The following is a 24,558-nucleotide window of genomic DNA, read 5'->3' as shown; positions in this document are numbered from 1 at the left end:
AAACTACTTGGAATGTACTCGCCTGGTTTATCCTCTTCACCTCTCCATCGGCAGAAAGGATTTTAACCCTTCATTTACTGTTTGATCTAGCATTCATATCGCCTTTCGTTTTGATATATGAAGTGGTTTTCGAAATTTGGGAGGAAAATGGGCCTGCGTCTTATAGGCCAAATGGACAAGGCTCAATGTGGTGGAGCGGGGTCACAGCAAGAAGAAGCAGGGTCGCCACTGCAGGAGCAAGGGAGATTTAACTTCCCCCATTAATGGGAAATTAATATTCACAGTTCCCCATGCCATGCTCACCTCTCGGCACCGAGGTACGTGATGGCAACTTACTATCATTGATGCCGGAACTGAGAGGTACATTGTGCCCAGCTTGGGCTTCTTTCGCTCCTCCTTTTAAATTAAGCAATCTCTCCTCACTATAACATCAAACATGGACTAAATCGATACCAGAGATAATATATATATTTTTTTTTCTTTCTTTACAGTGTAAAGGCTTATTAGTGTAACTGCTTTATAGATTGGGTTGTTTCGGATGCGGCGATACCAAATGTTTTTTTTTTTTTTTTTCTTTCCCATAAGTATGCGTACATTTTTGCAATTAGTCATTATGTGGAACCTTTTTAACGTTCATTACTCTGATCGCTGGCATGTATTGCCATACACAAGCAAGGCAATACGATACACCGTATTTTTCGGACTATAAGACGCACCCTGGTTTTAGAGGAGGAAAATAGGAGAATAAAATTTTAAGCAAAAAATGTGGTCATGACACACTGTTATGGGGCGAGGATCTGCTGCTGACACTGTTATGGGGTAATGTCCCCTAATTCTCTGCTAAGGTACCCTATCCTGGTAATGATCCTCCTGCCTTGTATATGTACCCCATCCTGGTATATGCCCTTATCCTGCTATATACTGCCATCTGGCTATATACTGCCATCTGGCTATATACTGCCATCTGGCTATATACTGCCATCTGGCTATATACTGCCATCTGGCTATATACTGCCATCTGGCTATATACTGCCATCTGGCTATATACTGCCATCTGGCTATATACTGCCATCTGGCTATATACTGCCATCTGGCTATATACTGCCATCTGGCTATATACTGCCATCTGGCTATATACTGCCATCTGGCTATATACTGCCATCTGGCTATATACTGCCATCTGGCTATATACTGCCATCTGGCTATATACTGCCATCTGGCTATATACTGCCATCTGGCTATATACTGCCATCTGGCTATATACTGCCATCTGGCTATATACTGCCATCTGGCTATATACTGCCATCTGGCTATATACTGCCATCTGGCTATATACTGCCATCTGGCTATATACTGCCATCTGGCTATATACTGCCATCTGGCTATATACTGCCATCTGGCTATATACTGCCATCTGGCTATATACTGCCATCTGGCTATATACTGCCATCTGGCTATATACTGCCATCTGGCTATATACTGCCATCTGGCTATATACTGCCATCCGGCTATATACTGCCATCCGGCTATATACTGTGTGACGTATCAACCGGCTGTATTACAAAGGGCCAGTATGTTTTGCAGAAGCATGGGTGCTCTGCAATGTGAAGTTGGCTGGGACCTGTGGTTCCACAGGATTGCATTACATGCAGAGCCATGGAAGGGTGTGTGATGCTGATTACACACTCCTTACCACCTGTGGGTGTGGCTCCAGGGGTTAAATCAATCCTGTCTCTGAACCTAGGTGGAGTGTGTCTAGGGCAGTCTAGATAGAGACTAGCTCCAGACGTCCAGTGTGTGGACTGGAAACAAGTGAGAGCAGAGCCGGGAGCTCTGGGTGTATCAGCCTGTGTGGAGGCTGAACACAAGGCTCTGATATGGAGTCTGAGGTGAGTGCAGCCAAGCCAGGCCAGGGCTGTAGGGCCGAATCTCTCCAGGAGGAGAGACAGACAGGGGTCTGCAGAGGCCCCTGGGTGCTGGAAGGAACCTTGGCTAGAGTTGTACGCTGGCAGGAGCCAGAGAGTGGGGAAGTTGCTAAAACTTCCATTATGGACTTATTATTTATGTTTGAGGGCAGTTTCTGCTGAGTGTTTTTAAATAAACTGCCGGAATTTCTATGAAGAGACTGTGTACGTGTGTTGCTGAAGCTACCTCACACCGCTGCAAGCGAGTGGAACCCCCACGTTGCAGGGCGCAACGTTACAACTGCCATCCTGCTATATACTGCCATCCTGCTATATACCGCCATCCATCCATCCATCCTGTTATATACCCCATCCATCCTGCTATATACTCCCATCCTGATAAATAACCCCATCCTGGTATATGGCATGTATTCTGTATCACACACAAAAAAAACCCCAAAACGTTTATACTCTCCTTTCCTCGCTCCATGCAGCATTTCTTCTCCCCCTGTCTGTGACGGCAGCAGCGCCGCTGGAGTGTGGAGCCGTCACGGTCACCTCCCTGCAGCATCGCGATGTCCTCCCGTCTGCCGGTCAGCTGACCTGCGTGACTAGCGGCGCGCACAGTGATGACGTCATCGCGGTGCTCACCGCTCTCTACACAGATCAGCTGACCGGCAGACGGGAGTACATCGCGACGCTGCAGGGGAACGGTGAGTACAGTATACTGATCACTGCACTCCACACTGATGATGCACGGGGGGCAGTAAATACAACCGCACATGATCACTCCAGGCTGTAGTTGCCAGGGGTGATCACAGGCGGCTGTTTAATATGTGCGCACCCCCCTGCCCATAATCCTGCCCACCTGTCAGCGCCGGCTTCAGCGCTGAGAGATGATGGGGGCGTGCATATGTAATGAGCGGGCCCACGTGGTCACGGCAGGTGCTGCTACAACCTGCTCATGCCCCTGATGACCCGCTCATTCCCCGCAGCCCTATAGTCAGACCATAAGACGCACCCCCCAATTTTCCCCAACATTTGGGGGGAAAAAAGTGCATCTTATGGTCCGAAAAATACGGTACCTGCCAGTGCTGCACTGACAGAAGCCTCTTACACCATTCTCCTGGCGTGGTTTAACAGGCTTCCAGTAGATGGCTGACCTGGAGGTTAGTTACTACTTCGGATTGCCATAGCAACGATTGGGGTCCTGTGATCATTTCACAGGAGTCCTAATTAGGTGGAAGAGAGAGCGCACTCCCTCTCCCAGCGTCCTAAGTGCTACAGTCACTATAGATCGCAACATTTAGGAGGTTAAATGACCAGAGGCGGTGCAGGGACCATCCCTAGCTGTGACAGCCGGAATGCGACCATAACTTATTCCAAGCTTTGATCGTTAAGACACGTGTCCGTGTGATTGCAATATCATTTACTGTATTTTGCAGGAACCTCTTCCTGACCTTGACATAAGTGTGTCAAATATTGTGTATGTGCTATAGCACCATTCCAGCTTGTTTTTGTTTTTTTTTTTTTTTTTTTTTGGTGGTTTTTGTGTTGCGCCGCTGGAGTGGTGCTTTTTAAATTTAGGTCCCCTGACCCCTGTCATATGCTCACCTTCCAGCAGCTTCATCTTCTATCATGGCTGCTCCGGTCGGTCTCTGATTTGTGGCCTGTCGGAGTGCTCTAGTGTTTCCTCGAGCGGACGGAGGTCAGATTTATGCATCTCTGTGAGCCTCGTTCTGCCTTTCGCAGAAATGCATTCGGAGCTTGTGACATAACTTTTGACTTCCAGCTAATCAGAAGTTACTGTCACAAGATGGCGCTGCGGGAGCGGTGCTCTGTATGTAAAAGGTAAAGACGTTTGAAGGTAAGTATAACACTGGGGGTAGGGGGCTTGCATTTAAAGCGCCACTCTAGCTCTTGTAGTGGTGCTTTAACCCCATTAACGACCACGGGCAGTAAAGTTACGTCCTGGCAGTCAGTGTTAATCCCGACGTGTTGCTGCATGTGTGCCTAGAAGGTACGAGTTGAATCGCTATCCACCTGTACCTGTTAACCTCTTAAATGGCGCTGTCAAGATGTGACAGCCCCATATTAACGGCGATAGTGGTAGATCGGTACTCATAGGCAGATACCGGAAGTCATGTGACGTGATGACGTGGATCCGATTATGGTCATGGTAGCACAGGGTTATGTGATGACTCCTGTAGCTCACATGACTCACTTACTGTCTCACACGGCCGAGAGCTGTGTGAGATAGGAGATAAGCATATCAATGTTCACAGCTGTGGAGCTGTGATCAGCAGAAATGGAAGAGCAATCAGACTACTGATCCTTATAGTTCCCTAGGGGGACTAGTAAAATAATAATAAAAAAAAAAAGTTTTGAAAAATTTAAAAAAGAAAAAACTAAAAGTTCAAATCTCCCCCCTTTCTCCCCATTGAAAATTAAAGAGTTAAAAAATATACACATTTTGTATCGCTGCCTTCAAAAATGCCTGATCTATCGATATATAAAATTAATCTGATCGGTAAACGGCGTACCGGCAAAAAAATTCCAAACACCAAAATTATGTTTTCTGATCGCCGCATATTTTGTGCAAAATGAAATAACAGGCGATCAAAACGTAGCATCTGCGTACTAATGGTACCGTTAAAAATCAGCCCGAGATGCAAAAAAATAAGCCATCACTGAGCCATAGATCCCAAAAAAATAAGAACGCTATGGGTTGCGGAAAATGGCGCAAAACATATGCCACTTTTTTTGGACAAACTTCAGATTTTTTAGATAACAGTAAACCTATACATGTTTGGTGTCTCCAAATTCGCACCGACCTCAGGCATCAGAACAACACTCGGTTTTATATCATATAGTGAAGACTGAATAAAATATCCCAAAAACAATAGTGCAATCGCAATTTTTCCGCATTTGGAATATTTTTGCCGTTTTCCAGTAAAAGCTATATGGTAAAAATCATGGTTTAATTTAAAAAGTACAGCTCGTTCCGCAAAAAACAAGCCCCCATATGGCAAGATTGCCGAAAAAATAAAGTTACGTCTTTCGGAAGAATGGAGAAAAAAACAGGAAAGCGCAAAATCGGCCGTTCGTGAAGGGGGTTAAGGAAATCACTGGACTAGATGGATAAAGCATTAATTGAAAAAAAAAAGAAAAAAAAAAAAATGCAAATGGACATCAATGGTAAACTGTATAGTAAAAGCAAAAGACACAAATTCTCCCCAAAATAATTGTAAAAGCCCAGAGTAAATCAATCAGTTTTCTTCTGTAATAAGCTCTATAATTTCACCACTGGCATCGGCTACTAGGAGCTGAGTCCTCCCCGTCTGAAAGGAAGAAATGGAAATGGAGCTGGATGGCCCCCATGCCCCTTCTGACCCCAGTGACCCTATTTTCTCCAAGCTAACATTCAATCTCACAATGCTGTATTTTCATTAGCGCCCAGACACTTGCAATTTTAAAAAAACAAGTGAACAATAAAGGAAACTTCCAATTGACAATTTTTAGTATCAAAACTATCCTCCGGTTTTGAGCGTTTTGCGATGGTTATTGGTTTGTACATGAGCCGTACTATGAACCCGAAGCGTGGAGTGTTTTAATTTGCAGACCACCTTCCCTCATTGTGCACGGCTGGTTGCAGTGGTTCTCTTTGGTCTTCTGACCTCCTGGTAACGAGGCTTCGGGTCCCAGTAGAATATACCGTCTCTTCATCATCTTTTATTTGTTGCACATTTCGAAGAGTGAATTGCAAATGTAATAGTTGCCTCTCTGGGTTTTTAGGCTTGCGCTACTTGCATTTTTCACGTTTGGCCAAGTAGAGGTTCTTTATCCCCATTTTATTTTTCTGAGAATTGGTTTTTGAACAAATGGAGCCTTGAAGGATGATGAATTTAAAGTGAATTTCTGACCTGGAATAGCTCACACAGAAATAACAGCCAGCATCATGTTGTTCTGAGCCCATCTGCCGCTTGATATCGATTCATCTCCTTGATTGAATTGTAGTGGTGGTCTGAATGTAAAACTGAGAATGTGAGAAACGGAGAACATTCCTCTCATTAGGGAGCGGTGTTTAAGAGTCTTGCTGATTTCATACATTTATTCATTGATTGTCAGTGACACGTAGCCCTGGACTGAATAGAGCCTTACATCATCCTCTCCTACAGTAATTATATGGATTTTGCCACATTTCAACTGAATTACAGAAGTGAAATATACACATTTCATTCTGCACAAAGAGAAATGTCAGTAGCAGATGATTCTAATATTGGTCCATATGTGTAGCGACGATTGTAGCCCTGATGTCTATACAGCAGTTGTATAATGATCATGGCATAATTTAATTAACCTACAGTGTGATTTCTGGTCTTTTTTGAAAATTGCTACATTCTATGGTATATAATCTCCCGCTTGGACTACTGCAACCTACTTCTCTGTGGCCTCCCTTGTAACACTTATTTCACTACCAATCTATCCTAAATTTTGCTTTCCGACTAATCCACCTGTTTCTCCCCTTTACCCCCCCATTCCCCAGCCTCTCACGCACACACGCAGTCATGCCTGTTTCTTCGCCGGTAGCACGGGTGTCACATGGATCGCACACTGATGTGATCCGTGTGACACCAGTGTGACACATACCAGAGAAAACACAGGTCTTTTAAATAAAAATATTTTCTAGATTTACCTCTCTCCAGCGGTGCTGTCTCCGGCTCTGCTGCCTCCCGCTCCTGACCCCCGCTCATTATACTCCCTGACTATTCAGTGCCCTGTGGAGACGGAAGCGGGGACAGCGCTGGGGACTTCAGTGCCGGGGACCGCATCGCTGGGTGAGTATACAGCAGTGTGTGTGTGTGTGTGTGTGTGTGTGTGTGTGTGTGTGTGTGTGTGTGTGTGTGTGTGGTGAGGACCTGGAAGCCGCAACATTGCGGGGGACAGCATCGGGGACTCATCACAGTTTCCAATGAACTCTGATGAACCCGTGAAGCTGTATCGCAGGTGTCATCAGAGTTCATTGGTAACTCCGATGACCTCCTGGATGTCACTGTGTTTGCAGAATACTCACCTGTCCCTGCGGTGATGTCCTCGGCTGTTCTGTACCCAGCGCTGTGCTCGCGCTGCTCCGGCTTCCAAGTCCTGAGTGTGTTGAATATTCGATGAATATAATGAGCGGGAGGCAGCAGGTAAATATGAAAAATCTTTTTATTTCACACATCTGTATTTTCTCCGGTACCTGTCACACGTATGCAAACACTGATGTCACACGTGTGACACATGTATGACCATAACCACGTGTGTGACTGGTACCTGATTAAACACGGACGTCTGAAACCGTCCTTACAGAGTTGTGTTCCAGTGCCTCTCCCTCCCAGCTCTTCACTTTACCTCTCATGCTGTTGTCTTGGACCACAATGCACAGACTAGGTGCTGCTCTCCCGAGCGCCACTGCTTCATAGAAATACATGATGCTATCATGCTCTGTTCGGGAGAGCAGCAGCCAGTCCGTGCTCAGAGTGATTGGCATGAATGTCTGCATGGTTCTTCAAAGAAGAGTTGCAAAACCAATGAACCCTCTACCACGAGCTCTGACTAATTTCTAAGAATTTTTGCAGCACTCAACTTTGCATTTATAGTGTCACAAAACGTGAGTACTCCCCTCACATGTTTGTAAATATTTTCTTTTCATGGGACAACACTGAAGATATGACACTTTGATACAATGTACAGTTGTTAGTGTCCAGCTTTTGTATAAGGCCTAAGCCACACGGCGAGAAAATCGGTGCGAGTGGAGTGCGATAAAACATCGCATTCCCCTCGGACCAATTCTAGCCTGTGTGACAGCACACATGAGCGATTATTTTCTCAGCCCTAATCGGACCGAGAAAACAATCGCAGCATGCTGCGATTGTAATCCGAGACTCTTTCTCTCGCACCCATTCAAGTGAATGGGGCGAGAGAAAAATCGCACTGCACTCGCGGTACACCGGTGTACTGCTAGTGCAATGCGAGAATGTCTATAGCCGGCTACACAGGCGAGAGGGAGAGAAATCCCTCCCTCCCCTCCTGAGTGCCGGCCCGCCCCCCGCAGCTGAGGTCTGCTCGCACGAACGGACCTCAGTTGCAAGGACACAAGCATGAGACTCGGCTCTGCTGTACTGCCAGCACGAGCCGTAAGAGCGTAAATGTATGTCCTCTAAATAACTAAACACGCAGACAATGTCTAAACCGCTGGCAACAAAGGTGAGTACACCCCTAAGTGAAAATGGACAAATTGTGCCCAAAGTGTCAGTTTTGTGTGGCCACCATTATTTTTCAGCATTGCCTTATCTCATTTGGGCATGGACTTCACTAGAGCTTCACAGGAGCCACTGGACTCCTCTTCCATCCTCCATGACATCACAGAGGTGGTGGATGTTAGGCATTGCGCTCCTCCACTTTCCATTTTTGATGATGCCGCACAGATGCTCAATAGGTTTTAGATCTGGAGACCTGTTTAGCCAGTCCAGCACTTTTACCCTTTAATTTCTTTTAGCAAGGCAGTGGTCATCATGGAGGTGTATTTGGGATCGTTATTATTTTGCGGCCTAGTTTCCTAAGGGAAGGGGGATCATGCTCTGCTTCAGTATGAGACAGCACATTTTGGCATTCATGGGTCCCTCAATGAACTGTAGCCCTTCACAGCCGGCAGCCCCAAACCATGACACTCCCACCGCTATGCTTGACTGTAGGCAAGACACTTGTCATGATTGACTCCTGGCTCAGCTGGAGCTGAGCCTTTTTAGTTTCACTTCTGATGCAGGTCACGTTAGGGGTTAATCCTTTCTGCCTCGTTCTGGAGGTCAGGCTGCTTTATTAGGGCACTGTTTCTCTTGGACTTCGCCAGTGATACTTCTGGCTCTGCTGTGTTCTGCTCTTGAGTGACCTGTTGTCTGCCCTGCCCCCTCCTGACCTCCGTGTTCACCTGACCTGTTAACCTCCTCTGTTGTCTGTTTCCATCAGTGTCTCTCCCGCTGTCTCCCTGTTCGTTCCTTATCTGTTTACCTTAATTCTGTCTTGTCTTCCCACTCCCCCTCGCTTCTAGGCTCTGATTTCCCGGCTACTGACTATTTGCTTCCCTCTGACTACGTTTAGACTTTACCCTTGTGTACTTACAAGACCTCATGTTGTGACACGGCTTTCTGACGATTCTACTGCCATCTGGTGGGCTTGACTAGTGTTACCTCTGCTAGGGAATTCCCTGCTCATACGTTTCCTCCACTTTTACGCCCCCTAGTGGTTTACCAGCTAACTACCTTCTCAGATAGTTTCAGGAATCCTCTCAGTCCCACATTACTGCGCTGTACTGCTATTGTACATCTTAGAGTACAGCGTGACATTACTTTTTGTCTTTGTATACCTCACCTGGTTACCATCACACACGCTTGACACCATCTGTCTTCAGCAAACTGTTTGTGGGCTTTATTGTGCATCACCTTTTTAGAAGAGGCTTCCTTTTGGGACGACAGCCATGCAGACCCATTTGATGCAGTGTGCAGCGTATGGTCTGAGCACTTACGGGCCAACCGCACAACCCTTTGACCTGTGCAGCAATGCTGTCAGTATTTATAAATCTCCTTTGAAAAGACAACCTCTGGATCTGACACTGAGCACGTGCACTCCACCTCTTTGGTCGACCATGGTGAGGCCTTTTCTAAGTAAACCTGTCTTGTTAAACCGCTATATGGTTTTGGCCACTGTGCTGTCCTCAGTTTCAGGTGCTGGCAATCTTCTTATAGCCTAGACAATCTTTATGTAGAATGTTTGTTTTTTTTTTTTTTTTTGTCCCCCCCGCCCCCTTTTCTCCCCCTCCAGATCATCAGAGAATTCTTTGCCATGTTGCACTTTCAGTGACCTGTATGAGAGAGTGTGTGACCGATAACACCGAATGTAACATACCTGCTCCACATTCACGCCTGAGACCTTGTAACAGTAATGAGTCACATGACACCAGGGAGGGAGAATGGCTATTTGGATACAACTTGTCCATTTTCACTTGGTGTACTCACTTTTGTTGCCAGCAGTTTATATATTAATGGCTGTGTGTTGAGTTACATAAAGGACACCAAATTTACACTGTTATAAAGCTGCACACTGACTACTTTACATTGTAATTGCTCAAAGAAAGATGGCAGTCTATGTTAACTGCCAAGGCCAAAAAAAAAAATAAATAAGGAACTACCAGGATGCAGCAAGACCGCCAATAAATGGAGGCATCACAGGTGCAAGAGGAGCAAATCGCTCTACCATTTCCAATGATGGAAGGGAGCGATTGCGTGATGGTAAAATTGCACACTTGTGGCTTGCATAGGGCACTGTTCACACATGCACATTATCTGGTAAGCAGCCTATTAGTTACACCCATCCTATTAGATGCCAGCGGGCTGCGCCAATACTATATATGTGCACCATGGAGGGACAGCGACTATAGTATGCAAGGCCCAACAAAAGAGGCCTGGCTGCATCCTGTATAAAATTTTCTGTGCAAAAGAATATATAAATATGAGGTATTGGTTGGTATTATGGCCACAGTATGGAAGCGCACAATCCACGTCACGGATCCTCATTTTGGGGGGCCCCACACTAATATATGTCTGTGTATAGTGTGTGTATAGTGTGTGTGGTATGTATGTATGTATGTATGTATGTATATGTGTATATATATATGTATGTATATATGTGTATATATATATATATATATATATATATATATATATATATATATATATATATATATATATATATATATATCAGTGTCAGATCCTCGGTGGTGTCCTATGAAAAATATGAATAAAATATTTACAGAAAAGAGGTGTGTAATCTTATGATATACTGTAAGAAACAAATGAGCAATAATACAAGATAAAAAAGACTAATTACACCTATGCACATTTAAGTCCTATAATTGGGAGGTGGATGGATGGGACTTTAGTTTTTCTAGCACTGATGCTCAATTGAATTGAGATCTAGGAAATCTGGAGGTCAGATCCATCAATCCATCACTTTTGTCACCTTCCTGAACAATTTTTTTAATATTAATTTTTCCCCCCCGACATATATTTAAGCAGTCAGGTCTGGGTCTGCGGGGCTTATTGGTGTTTTAGAATGGGATTACTCTTCACTTAGGCTCACTTTAAAACATCACTATCAGGTCCAATCGTACCATGCTAACAAACCCTTACTTACTGAGAGGTTTTAAGTTTCCTGAGATCCCCTCACTCACATCATTGACATCGTGTTAAAGGGAACCTGTCAGGCAGGGATTAGCAATATGTACCCAGAACTGCTCGTGGTTCTGTGTGCATATTGGACCTAACTGTCCCTGTGTATAGCAGCATAGATAAAGAGATCTTTAGAAAAAGTATTTCTAAAGATCCTTTATGATATGCTAATGAGAGCAGGGACTAATCACAAGGACATTTAGTTCCTGCGCTCATTTCTTCGTCTTAGCATGTTAGCATATCCAATGGGGTGTGCTAACATGCTATTCAATTCAGCATCACTAGCACAGGAGTACCTGTGACTGCTGATCTGAATGCCCAGCACTTCTTCTAGTCATTCGCAGTATGAAGCCGGGTGTACGTGTCCCGGTTTTAGAGAGCTCTACTGTACATGACCAGAAGTTCCAGGACCTTGGATCAGCGGTGACAGTAGACACAGGTACGCGCGACACTGCTGGTGATGCTGCATTGAATAGCATGTTAGCACATCCCTGTGGGCGTACTACCATGCTAAGAGGGGGAATGAGCGCATTAATTAACGCCCTTACGACTCGTCCCTGGCCTCATTAGCATATCATAAAGGATCTTTAGAAATGGTTTTCCTAAAGATCCCTTCATCTATGCTACTAGATACAGGGACAGTTAGGCAGGGATTAGCAATATGCACCTAGAACTGCTCGTGGTTCTATGCATATTACACCTGACAGGTTCCCTTTAACATGCTGGGAGTACCGTATATACTGGCGTATAAGACGACTTTTTACCCCCTTAAAATAATGGCTACAGTGGGGGGTCGTCTTATACGCCGGATATACAGCCGGATATACGCCTGTGTCTCTCTCCGGCTCGCACTGTGTACTAGAAGTCTCTCCCTCCTCACAGGATGACAGAGGAGCTCCCCTCCCCCTCCTCCTGCTGGAGGCGAGGGGGAGATACAGGGCAGAGCCGCTGCTGGGAGGGGGCGACGAGCTGTCACTGGGGGCACGGACGGAGACAGGGCACAGGGAACGGAGATACGCGGCTGCTGATAACGAGCCCGGGGATGCATGGACGTCTACGCACACAGTCATATACGGTACATTAAATACAGGCGTGGAGCGCTTCTTAGTAATAGCCAATAAGGATCCAGCTTCTATTTTCTAACCTGCAGTAGAAAACTAACAAGCTGCAATCTGATTGGCTGCTATGCAGTGCATCAGTGAAGAAAAGAAGAGGGTTATTTATACAGTGAGTATATCCCAAATTCTATATTTTTAGGGCAGAAGTTGGGGGTCGTCTTATACGCCCAGTCGTCTTATACGCCGGCATATACGGTAATCGGTTTTGAGTTTCCTGAGAACCCCTCTGTAAGTAAGGGTTTGTTATCATGCTGCTTTTTTTTTTTTTTTTTCTTTTTTCAGCATTTTTACGTGTATTTTTCACCCATTTATTTGAATAGGTGAAAAGCCCCTCAACGAATAGACATGCTGCGTCTTGGAAAAAAAAACTACAGCAGGTCTTAAAATATGAGCTGAAATTCCAGAGACGCAGACACTCACCCAGTGCACGCATGAGATTTCGGAAATCTTATTGATTTATGCTGTGAAAACGCTGCTTATTTAACATAAATACTGTGCGTAAAATCTGCAGTAAGAAAAGCCACATGTGAACCTGCCCAGAGCGTGGCTAACAGTTGGGTATTACAAGGTTGCTTTGTTTCGAGCCGGAGCAATCTGTCATGTTCCACTTTAATGCGTCGCACGCACTGTGCTTGTGTCTGAATGTTTGTTTTTCTGGTTTTGCCCTCTAGCTCGCTATGTCCAGTGATAAGCTTTCTACATTGCAAATGCCACTTGTGAATCTCGACCTGGATATTGTAGAGAACGGAGCAATTTCACCGGTCTCCATTGAGATGAATAAAGAAGAGTTGCAGAATCTTATCAACTCTCTAGAGGCGGCTAACAAGGTACGTGCTGGCCTTTTATCTGCCCCATTATCCCAGATCACCTTCCTTCCTCCAGAATATCTGCTGTCTCTAGATTCTGCTGAATGCATTGAGATGTCATCTACGTGATTTATTTGGACTGGATTTCCTGAAAGTGCTACCTTCTACAAATGTAATGCTGGAAATTAGACGTGATAAATGGAGCATCTTCCCATCTTATACAGCAGAGTACAGCACAATCTTACCTGTGAGGGCCGGCACGGCTCGCCTGCATGATTTATAGGGGCTACATATTTAATCCATTAGGAAATTACTTTTCCATGGTATTAGACATTTTTCTGTTTTGAGTTCTCCACATACAGAACTTCATTATAATTTTAAAGTAGGATGGATGGGAAGTTCTCCGGCTTTCATTAACTTGGGCAATATAAATCAAACATTTTTATAATTTTCATATTTTATGGATTTTTTTCCTTAGTGTAATTTGTGTGCTTTGGCCAACTGGTCCAGTATTGACATATCTTGGGGTAGGAACACAGTTGGTCACGACGTGACCAAATACCATTGCAGCCATTCATTTAGAGCAGGGTTGCCCAAACTCCAGTCCTCGTGGCTCCCAACAAGTCATGTTTTCAGGATTTCCTTACTATTGAACAGGTGAGGGAATCATTATCAATCACCTGTGCTATTTTAAGGAAATCCTCAAAACATGACCTGTTGGGGGTTGTGAGGACTTGAGTTTGGGAACCACTGATTTAGAGTGATCATTAGAAAACTGGATCAGTATACTTGGTCATGTAGTGATTCAGTAGCATTGTGGCCCCACGTCTTTGTTACCTTGTGTGTTCCTACTACCGTAGAGTTGAGCAAAATGATTAGCAGGACCATGGTCCAGCAACCACTTTCGAGATCCATGGTAGCCGGCTCAGTGCCTTGAGAACTTCCATCTACCTGCTGTCACCTTGGGCACTTCTTCCTTTGTCGGCCCCGCAACATCAAATTCTTCGTTCTAGTTTAGCTCATGTAATAACTATGTCCACACCTCATTATTGGTATATGTTGGGCATTTTCCCTCAACATACGTCAACTACTGTTCAGCCATTCAATCGCATACATCCGATATTGGCCACAATGGTGAATATAAGTAAATAAAAAAATCTGCTCTGTAACTGATAGTTTTGTAGTGATTTATGGATCTATGGAAAATAGCTACTGTAGAATATTTAATAAACTGACTCCGCCACCAGGATTTTGCCACCTAATCTAATCTGATCTGAGAGCAGCATAACGTAGGGGCAGAGATCCTGATTCCAGCAATGTGTCACTTACTGGGCTGCTTAGTGTAGTTCTAATAAAATCACTGTTTAATGAGCAGGAGATTATCATTACAGGATTACTTGGCGTGCTGCAGGTAGTCCAGCATATTCATGCACTCAGGTGGCCTCTTACATTCTGTGGCTCTTCTCTAATCAGTGGTGCCCAGTGAGCTCTGTCTGTATCCACAGTATATTGTGCAAGTGACTGTAAAAGGAAACATAACACCAAGAGTTTATTATAATATAATTTGAGTCCTTGAGGGAGGGTTAATTAGTTTCCCTGTATTAAAATCTGTTACTTTCCACTTTCTGCTATGTCATCTGCATACACAAAGTTTCGACACTTTGTTATAATAAAATGTAACAAGTTTATCTGGTAACAAAACTATGCCTAAATTCCAATATAATACTAGCTCACGTTAATACATATACAAGTTAATATGAAATCCATATACTAAATTATACACCATAACAGTACATGAAAACATCAGTACCTTCACCCACCCACTTATACAGACACACATTATTAAACGTAAGGAGCCTTTTCCACCCCCCACCCCCCCCACACACACATGACAATACTAACTGTCCCTGCTCCTAAGGGGACTAAGGGATATAACACACACGGTTTAGGAATATAAAAAAAGTGTTTGGGTATAAGTAGAGGAAGAGTATTTGATACGTGGCTCTGGTTCTGCTTGTGGTTCAGGTGGGATTATCTTCCCTTCTGTTAGGTCTCTTCCTTTCTCTTGGGTCTCTTCCTTTCTCTTGGGTCTCTTCCTTTCTCTTGGGTCTCTTCCTTTCTCTTGGGTCTCTTCCTTTCTCTTGGGTCTCTTCCTTTCTCTTGGGTCTCTTCCTTTCTCTTGGGTCTCTTCCTTTCTCTTGGGTCTCTTCCTTTCTCTTGGGTCTCTTCCTTTCTCTTGGGTCTCTTCCTTTCTCTTGGGTCTCTTCCTTTCTCTTGGGTCTCTTCTTCCTTCCTTTTTCTCTTGGGTCTCTTCTGCCTTCCTTTTTCTCTTGGGCCTCTTCTGCCTTCCTTTTTCTCTTGGGCCTCTTCTGCCTTCCTTTTTCTCTTGGGCCTCTTCTGCCTTCCTTTTTCTCTTGGGCCTCTTCTGCCTTCCTTTTTCTCTTGGGCCTCTTCTGCCTTCCTTTTTCTCTTGGGCCTCTTCTGCCTTCCTTTTTCTCTTGGGCCTCTTCTGCCTTCCTTTTTCTCTTGGGCCTCTTCTGCCTTCCTTTTTCTCTTGGGCCTCTTCTGCCTTCCTTTTTCTCTTGGGCCTCTTCTGCCTTCCTTTTTCTCTTGGGCCTCTTCTGCCTTCCTTTTTCTCTTGGGCCTCTTCTGCCTTCCTTTTTCTCTTGGGTCTCTTCTGCCTTCCTTTTTCTCTTGGGTCTCTTCTGCCTTCCTTTTTCTCTTGGGTCTCTTCTTCAGCTCTGTTTTTGTCCTAATCTACTGCCTATTTGTTTTTTTTTATCTACATTTCAGTGTAGGACTATGTCCTGTCCGGATTGGTCTCGTCACCTAGTTTTGATGGAATGCAATTGCATATTTCTAAATGATTAAAATTGTAATATTCCATCATTGTATTCTAACATTTATGATACATAAAATATCTGGTTTTGTGAATGATGACAAACATCTCCCTGTATATTCCATCACAACTGCCTGACAGTTTTACCATGGTCCTGGTATGTAAAAATTCCTTACTAGATGTAGCATACCAGTATTACCTGACCAATCTTCCTGAGGCAAGTGTGGGATTGTGACTGAAATTCCTTAAAGTGAATCTGTCACCAGGTTTTTGCTACTTCATCTGAGAGCAGCATGCTGTAGTCAAAGAGGTTCTGAAACTTACCATGTTCATCTTAGATCACTGAGTGCAGCAGTTCTGACTTTATCTCAGAATTGAGTGTAGCAGAGCCTGGAGCTGTCCTGCCCACACCAGGCTCTCTATAGAGATTGTGGATTGACTGTGAGGTGTCAATAACAGCAGGGGGCATGCCAGTCTGCTCTGCAGAGGAGTCACACCAATGTTAATCACAAAGCAATAATCTCTTTAGTATGCATAAACAATAGCTAGCACATAAGAGAAACACAGATGTTTTTTTCTTTTTTAATCCTCGCAGCATGCTGTCCTCAGGCTTATACTGCAAAATCCTGGTGACAGATTCCCTTTAAGGTTTGGTGGACCAGTGAGAACCAAACTGACTTCTTCCAGGTGGGGTGAAAAGTTGAGAGCAAGGACATGCAGGCAAATACATAGCGACGTATATACTATAAAATCTATATATACACATATAAATATTTTAATTTCTACATTTCCCTTTACAGTGGCAAATTACTATATTATTAGTTGCTAGTGACCAATTAACTAGATTCAACTTAGATATTTTATTTTTTTTACCATATGTTTGTTTGCAGTGTATAGTTTCTTTCCATGTGTTCACATTTTCTTCATGTCGGCAGGTCGTCCTTCAACTGAAATGATGAAGAATTGGAAGATTTACCTTCTCCACACAATGTTGCTGTATTCCTGATTATGGATGAGTGTGGTGAACCATTGAGACAACATATCCACATCATCACCAGATTGGCCTTAGAGGGCCTGTATTAATTGCGTCTGTAGGAATATGCTGTACGGTCACCGGTGCCCCAGAATTCTCCCTTTAGAAGAAAGGATGGACCTCCTGTAAGCTGACCGCACACATACAACGCTCATTCTGCTGACTTCTTTTCCTCCCAGCCCAGACCCTCACCACAATACATGCACATTCAGCTCAGGTCTGCAGAAACTCATTTTCTCTAACAACAAAAGGAGCAGACTGTTGATATCAAGCAGCTTTTTTCCTTTTCTTTTTTTTTTTCTTTCCGCCCCCCCGGACATCTTTTGGAAAGACATTAGAGGCCCCATACACTTTAAGACAGAACTTTGGTCCCACCTTTCAAGTCAGCTTTGCTCTGTTTTTTTTGCTGGCATCTGTAGTATTGCAGAAGTGTACACAGCCTTCTTGCATTATTTTCTTTTATTCTTAAAAAAAATTGACATTTGTTTGTTTTTGTATGTACATCTTCTTATTTTATATGTATTCCATGGTATAAACATGTCGGTAAAATTATTTAAAGTATATTTCCCACAACGAATCGATGCTTTTTACTTTAAAGGTTAAAAAAATTAAATAAATAAATAATGAAACACACACACCCCCCCCCCCCCCCCAAGAAAAAAAACAAATCAAAAAACCCTTTGGCTAAATTGTACCAAAAACCCTTTGGCTAATGGCAAAGGGGTTGCCCACTGTAGCCAATTGGCATGATATGATTGACTGCAGCGGTCACAGGACATGGGATGTGACTGACGGGACTTAGCACGGAGATTATGAAATGGTGCTGGTGTTGCAGGTAGGCATACTGGGGGGGGGGGGGGGGGTTATTTTTTATTTTTATTTTATTTCCTCATGTTGCATCCTGGGGCTATAAATCGGGGGTTATGTAGTATTTGACAGCTTCTTTTTTGACTTTATTAGGTTGTATCACAAATATACCTGCAGGGGAAGAAAAAGAGCTTCTACATATATTATTGAAGCTATACATGGTGTTTAATAATGACAATAATATATTCAATAAATCTTAAACATAGTAGAATCTGTTTAATGCAAATTACATATTTTGGGTCTGGTAAACCCTTAATACTTTGCCATACCCAAATAATGCGAAGACGATATTTTAAGGGGGTTTTGATGTCTAAAATGACATGTCTGCTTTCACTCTTCGAGGATTTTCTTTTGTCAGAGCCAGGATCAGGGGTCATGTGGCCACGAGTATGCGATATGCATACTCCATGCTAGAGTCCGACAAGAGGGGGGTGACCTCTCTCAATCCTTATCGAACATTCATGGCCAGGTGACCACTGTTCTCAGCATTGAAACCAATCAAGGATTCAAAGCAAGAAGGGCAGTATTCAAAGCCACACCGAAGTTGGAGGTTTATCCCTTTAATCGCACGACACGTTTCAGGAACGGTTCGTCTCCATCATCAGGTGCTGAACAGGCAGTGCTTAGTCTGCCTTTCGTATACTCAATTCAATAGTTCATTAATACCAGTAAAAACATTCATTACCTAGTATAATTTATAAACTGTAAAACCATTCAATAAATTGTGGATATTAGATTAAAACTAACTGCATAAATATACAATAATATCCATAACAAATTGACACTAACATTTCTTTAAAATGCATAAAAATTATGGTACAGAATAAATTATTTAATTGTAAAGAGAGTCTAAAAAATAGTTTCATATTAAACTCTATATCCTTACAATTAATAATAATTTATAGGACATTCCATAACTTTCCCAAATTTGTATGAAAAAAAGTTCACCTACTGCATTGAACTACTCTACCCAATTTACTACTGTATATTTAAGAGTCGGTCCATTTTATACTGACTCCACCGAAATGGACACCGACTCCACGACTCTGGCTCTACAGCCCTGCCAGGCGGTGCTCTTTCCACTTAGGCTATGAGCGCACTAGAAAATTGACTTTTCTTAAGAAAAATCCGCACCCTCTGCAAAAACTGCACCCGTGTTTTTGCCGTGGCTTGGTCCCTGTGTTTTTTTTTTTTTTTATACCATTATCTATGGCAAAAAACACCGGTACCTGTGTGCCGCCCCTGACACCGTCAGGCACCACTGAGTACTGCACCCATGCTGGGACAATGCTTCCAGGTAATCCTAAGGGCCAGAATGAGGCGTTTACGCGCAGACACATAGCAACCAGGTCTCCCACACCTTTAGAGGGGACCCTTGGGTAGTCTCTGGAGAGGACTAGCTTTCAAATCTTTTCAAGTGGTGGAGTGGAGTGGAGGGGCTGTCAGGAAAGGAGTGGAGCGAGCCAGCCTGGTAGTGGTGAGTGGCGGTTGCTAAGGGATACGCGCGCTCACACTAGTCAGACCCTGCGCAGTGTAGTGACAGTTGGCGGGGGAGAACGGTCACGTAGTCAGTGAGACAGTCAGTACAAGGTTGCCGGTGACTAGACACCTACGGGGAGCAGGTCCCTAGAGCAGATTTCAGTTTTAACTACCTGCTAAACCTGCCGGTGAAGGGAACTACAAGTGCCTCAGCAGCAACGCAGGGAGGGACCCATAAGGGGACAGAGCTTGAAGCCGTCTCACCTGGTCCACACTTCCAGCAAACGGGCCAAGCACAGGGGAGAAAAGGCAGTTGCGACTCCCTGGATAGACCCCACGGTACTTCAAGTCAGGGGTTATCCGAACATAGAAGTGCTAGGAAGGTGAGCCAACTACTTACCCTCAGACTGGTCCGAAGGAGCCTTGGTTCAACCTGGTTTATCTCAGCATCTTCCCGGGTCAGCTCACCACAACAACAACTGAAGTGAGTAAAAAGCAGTTGAAAGACTTTTGGACTCTGCCTGAGTTATTCCTGACCCGCTATTCTACACACCTGAGCCCTTGGCGCCTGCCTCACTCACGGGAGGCCACACCATCTGACTGCAGACCCAATCAGCCCCAGACGCTCATAAAATCTGCAGTGGCGGTCATCCATATTTCTGACCGCAAGCCGTGAGTGGCGTCACGACACATATACAAAAATCTAACATACCTGTTTGCCATACAGAAGAAGACCCTGGGGCGACACACCTGCAGAAAAGAAGTGACATGCACATTAATTCCGCAGCAGAAGTTCCGCAGGTATAAAAAAAAAAAAAATGCAGTGTGTGCACAACTTTTTTTTTTTTACCCATAGGTTTTGCTGGGGAAGGACTACAGCAATGTTAGACACATGTTCTGCAGCAAATCCGCGGTAAAATACGTAGCGTGCATTCATAACCTTAGCTTAACAGGTTCAACTAAGGCTGGTTTCACACTATGTTTATTTAACATCCGTCCATAACGTTTTTTTAGCGGAAAAACGGATCCAGTGCAAATGCGTTTTCACTTCAATGCATTTGCAATGGACTCGCGTCCACCTGCGTTCGCATGCGTTTGCGTGCGTTAGACACAGGATCCGTACTTTTGCGTTATTTTAACATGTTTCAAAAATGCTACTTGTAGCGTTTTTTACCTTTGTCAAAATAACGCATCTCACAGGATCCTTCACATTGCGCCGCGAGCTGCAATGCATTTCAATGAGCGCTGGATCTTGCCTAGCAGAATGCGTTGAGTTGCGTTGTAACAGGATCCTGCTTTTGTACTGAGCATGTCCAGAAAGTACTGAGCATGCCCAGAACCAGTCTCGCGTGATCTGTCTCTCTCTCCTCCTCCCTCCCTCACCCTCTCTATCTCTGTCTTTCCCCCTTCCTCTTCTCCCTCTCCCCCACCTGAGAGCTGCGGACACTCGTAACCAAGGTAAATATCGGGTAACCACTTCTCTTAGTTACCCGATGTTTACGTTGGTTACGTGTGCAGACAGCCCTGCTCCTAGCAGCTGCAGACACTCGTAACCAAGATAAATATCGGGTATCCAAGCCCGATGTTTACCTTGGTTACGAGCGTCTGCAGCTGTCAGAAGCCGGCTCCCAGTCTGTCATGTTCAGTTCCCATCACTCCCGATCACGTGACTCCAATGCCCGCCCCTAAACATCCAGTGACAGGATCCTGCAAAGTAAGACATGCGTTTTTTGCTGTAAAAGCAGGATCCGCTTTTGCAGCAAAAAAACGTTCAGGACGTATGTTAAATAAACGTAGCGTGAAAGCAGCCTAAGCGAGATCCCTTGCAGGGTGTATCGCAATAGCGGACCAGTCAGTAGTCTGATCTCCCCTGATGAGTCAGACCATCAAATTCTGTTGAAGGCAGCATGTAACCAGTCCTGAGGGACTCCAATCACTTCCCAGGGCAGGTGCCTCTTCTGAGAGTAGTCAGTCAGGCTAACACAGTCAGTTTGGCATGTTGCATAGGCATTGTGCTGACCATTTATTTATTTATTTTCTTCTCAGCAGGTCATCACCACAGACAAGGTAATCACCTGACAAAGACTCCTGTTTGGAGCCGAAAAAAACAGTTGTGAGTGGACTGTCTCTACAACTGGTTTTATCACCACAATAGAGACCTTTGTATGGCTGGTCATGCAGGCAATTTGGCACCTGGACCAGTCGCTGTTTAGTGAACACCACTTTTGTAATTCGTTTGCATACACGAACCAGGGGTTAGTTTAGCCTCATCCTAGGTGCGTCTGTCTAGCTAAATTCAGACGCACCTAGGATGAGGGTGAAGAACAGGTCTCTGATCTCATCTTAGGTGACTCTGACCTATTAGCAAAGCACTTTTGATTTGGTGGCCTTGAAGCTCTTCTATACACTTCAACTTCTAGCCAGTGTTTTTGTCTCAGGAAGAAACCTCTCATTTTAGGGCATCATTTTAGCAGTCCAGGTATCCCTGGACTGACGTCAGTGTATGATGTCAGCTGCTTGCCTCTGACATCATACACCGCTGGTGTTGTTCTTGTTGAGGTTCACTTTGCAGTCTAATATTAATAAATTCACTTGCATCAAACATTTTTGACCACTTAATTTTATTTGAGTGCTGGGGTTATACATTGCCATTTCCTGCATCGAACTATGATTGTCAAGAGGTCTGCATGCCTGCGGGCCACAAGAAGCAGAAAAAGACACTGCGGGAATGGAGGACAAGTGAGAAGAATTTTTTTTGTGTTGTGTGTATTTATGAAGAATGGCACAATATTGGACATTACTACAGGATGGGACATTGCTATAAGAAGAAGACCGGCATGGGCAGATTACTACAATTACTACAGAATGGAGACAAGGATGGACACATTGCAAGAAGAGGATAACGATAGGCACATTACTTCAAGAATGGGCACATTACTACATTATTTGGACAAGAATGGGCACATTACTACAGGATGGGGACAGTGACGTGCACATTACTACAGGATGGGGACCGTGACGTGCACATTACTACAGGATGGGAACTAGGATGGCACATTACCACAGGGTGGTGGAGCACATTACCACAAGGATGGGACACATTACTACAAGATGGGCACTAGGATGGGGCACATTACTACAAGATGGGCACTAGGATGGGGCACATTACTACAAGGTGGGGACAAGGATGGGCACAATACTACAGGATGTTGGCCAAAATAACCATATGGTTCTAGTTGTAAGACAATATTCCTTATATGAAAGGGCTAAAATGTAAAAATAAAATGCAAAACATTTTTTTTTTATTATTAAAAATATTGTTTTTGTTTTTTGTTTTTTTTTTTGTTACGCCACATCAGTAACAACCCGAGCTATAAAACTTTATCATAACCCATATGATGAATGCCATTTTACAAAATAATATAAACGAGTGGAAAATGATCCAAATGTGTTTAGAAAAAAAAAATATGGCCTCACTAAAAAAAAAATAAATAAATGTTACTTTGTCCTGTAATGAATGTGGCCCCCCAAATTACATTTTTTTAGTATGTGTGGCCCATATACACAGCCAAGTTTGAGACCCCTGCTCTAAATAGATGGGTAGAGGGTGATCTCCAATTTTCACCTTTCTTCTGACAGAGATCACGATTCTACGACCTGACTTTTTTTTTTTATCCAAGCAGAATATTCTAATGTTGCAGGTTACTAAATGCAGAAAATGGATGGCTGTTACCTGCAGCTGTTACAGACAAAATGTAAAATGCCACCAGGGTTACTACAATGGAAAATTGAGTTCAGTCTTTGTGTTTCGTCTAATAGCGTTCCAATTATAAATGTGTCAGAACTATTAAATTGAATGATTAAATGGCTAAGTGTATAGCATATGTTCAATAAATGCTAAATTAACTCAAATGTCATTGTGTGTAAAATGCCTATCAAATTCAGAAAAATATTCACTGGGATATTAGTCATTAGCACTGTCAAACCATGTCTCTGGCTGTGATTTCTTCTCCCCCCCAAAGCTAAACATTCACAAGACACTTCAAGGATAACAACACCCCTAAAACACAAAGAGCCCTTTCTATCCGTTCTTGTAAGACAAAACCACTAGGGAGAAATTATTTTTAAATGTTTTTTTTTTTTGTTTTTTTGAACTTCGAAAGTATTGAAAATAGATATTTATTAACTTATTGACTGCCATTACGTTTTAAAATGGCAGTAAGGAATAAAAGAATAGCATCACCCCATGAATGAGAATCCCGTGGGTGACAGCTGAGACCCGCGGGCATTGGCCACGACCAGTTTTGGAACCAATCGGGGTCAATTAACCCCTGATATACCTTTTGATAATTGCGACATCGGTATCGAAGAGGTTAGGGTCTTACAGGCACAGTCAGCAAGAGAAGAACTGTGCTGCTCGCCAGGAGTACAGAAGTGCATGAGACCAGTGATCAATGTAAAAAATATTCATGTCTCGCAGTGGGCTAGGACACACTGCAAGTAAAATGGTCCAAGTGGAATGCAATGAAAAAAATCACATTCTTCCGGACCCATGTTACTCTATGGGGCCATTCCCATCTGCAATTATTTTCTCAGCCCTAATCGGATTGAGAAAACAGTCGCAGCATGCTGCGGATGGAATCAGATCCAGTTTCACTTGCAGCCTTATGTGTGCGAGAGATACATCGCATTGCACTCGGATGACACCGGAGTGCAGTGCAATAATCTCATCAGCTGGCAATTGAGGAGATGGGGAGATTAATCCCTCTCCTCTGCAACGCTTGCCTTCTCCTCCACAGCTGTGATGCGATTGCTGGATCAGATCACTGTGGCATGACACTCTGCATACACTCGCAGCACAGCGGGAGCAGAGAGTCACATATGCACTCGCATTGGATGCTATACGCTCGTGTGGCCCCAGGCTATGTGAAAAAGTAAGAAAAAGCTAAACAAAATGTAAAAAATACCCACAAGAAGTGCACAAAAATCAGGGAAACCTATTTTCACCACTAAAAACATGTTAAAACAAAAATTAATTAAAAAAAAATAAAAAAAATGGTTTGACAAACTCCAAACCTTTGTAGAAAAAGACAAGCCCTAATACGGCTCATTTGAAAAAAAAAAAAAAAAAAAAAGTTACAGTTCTCAGAATATGCAAAATAAACAAATTCATGTTAGTAAAATATAGATTTTTAATGTGTAAAAGTAGCAAAACATAAAAAAGCGATAGAAGTCTTGTATGGCTG

General features: G+C 43.7%; 1 protein-coding gene across 1 annotated transcript in view; it reads left to right on the top strand.

Moving 5' to 3' along the window:
• Positions 1 to 22,784, top strand: part of COMMD8 (COMM domain containing 8) — a 47,408-nt gene extending 24,624 nt beyond the window's left edge. Inside the window, exons 4-5 of the mRNA XM_075347012.1 lie at positions 12,960 to 13,115; positions 16,869 to 22,784. Of these exons, the coding sequence (XP_075203127.1) occupies positions 12,960 to 13,115; positions 16,869 to 16,889 (177 nt within the window). The 3' untranslated portion in view covers positions 16,890 to 22,784. The remainder of the gene's footprint in view (positions 1 to 12,959; positions 13,116 to 16,868) is intronic.
• Positions 22,785 to 24,558: the final 1,774 nt, after the last annotated feature.

The sequence above is a fragment of the Anomaloglossus baeobatrachus genome, chromosome 1 (assembly GCF_048569485.1).
Source record: "Anomaloglossus baeobatrachus isolate aAnoBae1 chromosome 1, aAnoBae1.hap1, whole genome shotgun sequence".
In the NCBI taxonomy this organism is placed as follows: Eukaryota; Metazoa; Chordata; class Amphibia; order Anura; family Aromobatidae; genus Anomaloglossus; species Anomaloglossus baeobatrachus.
This window is presented reverse-complemented; position numbering and strand designations above follow the sequence as displayed.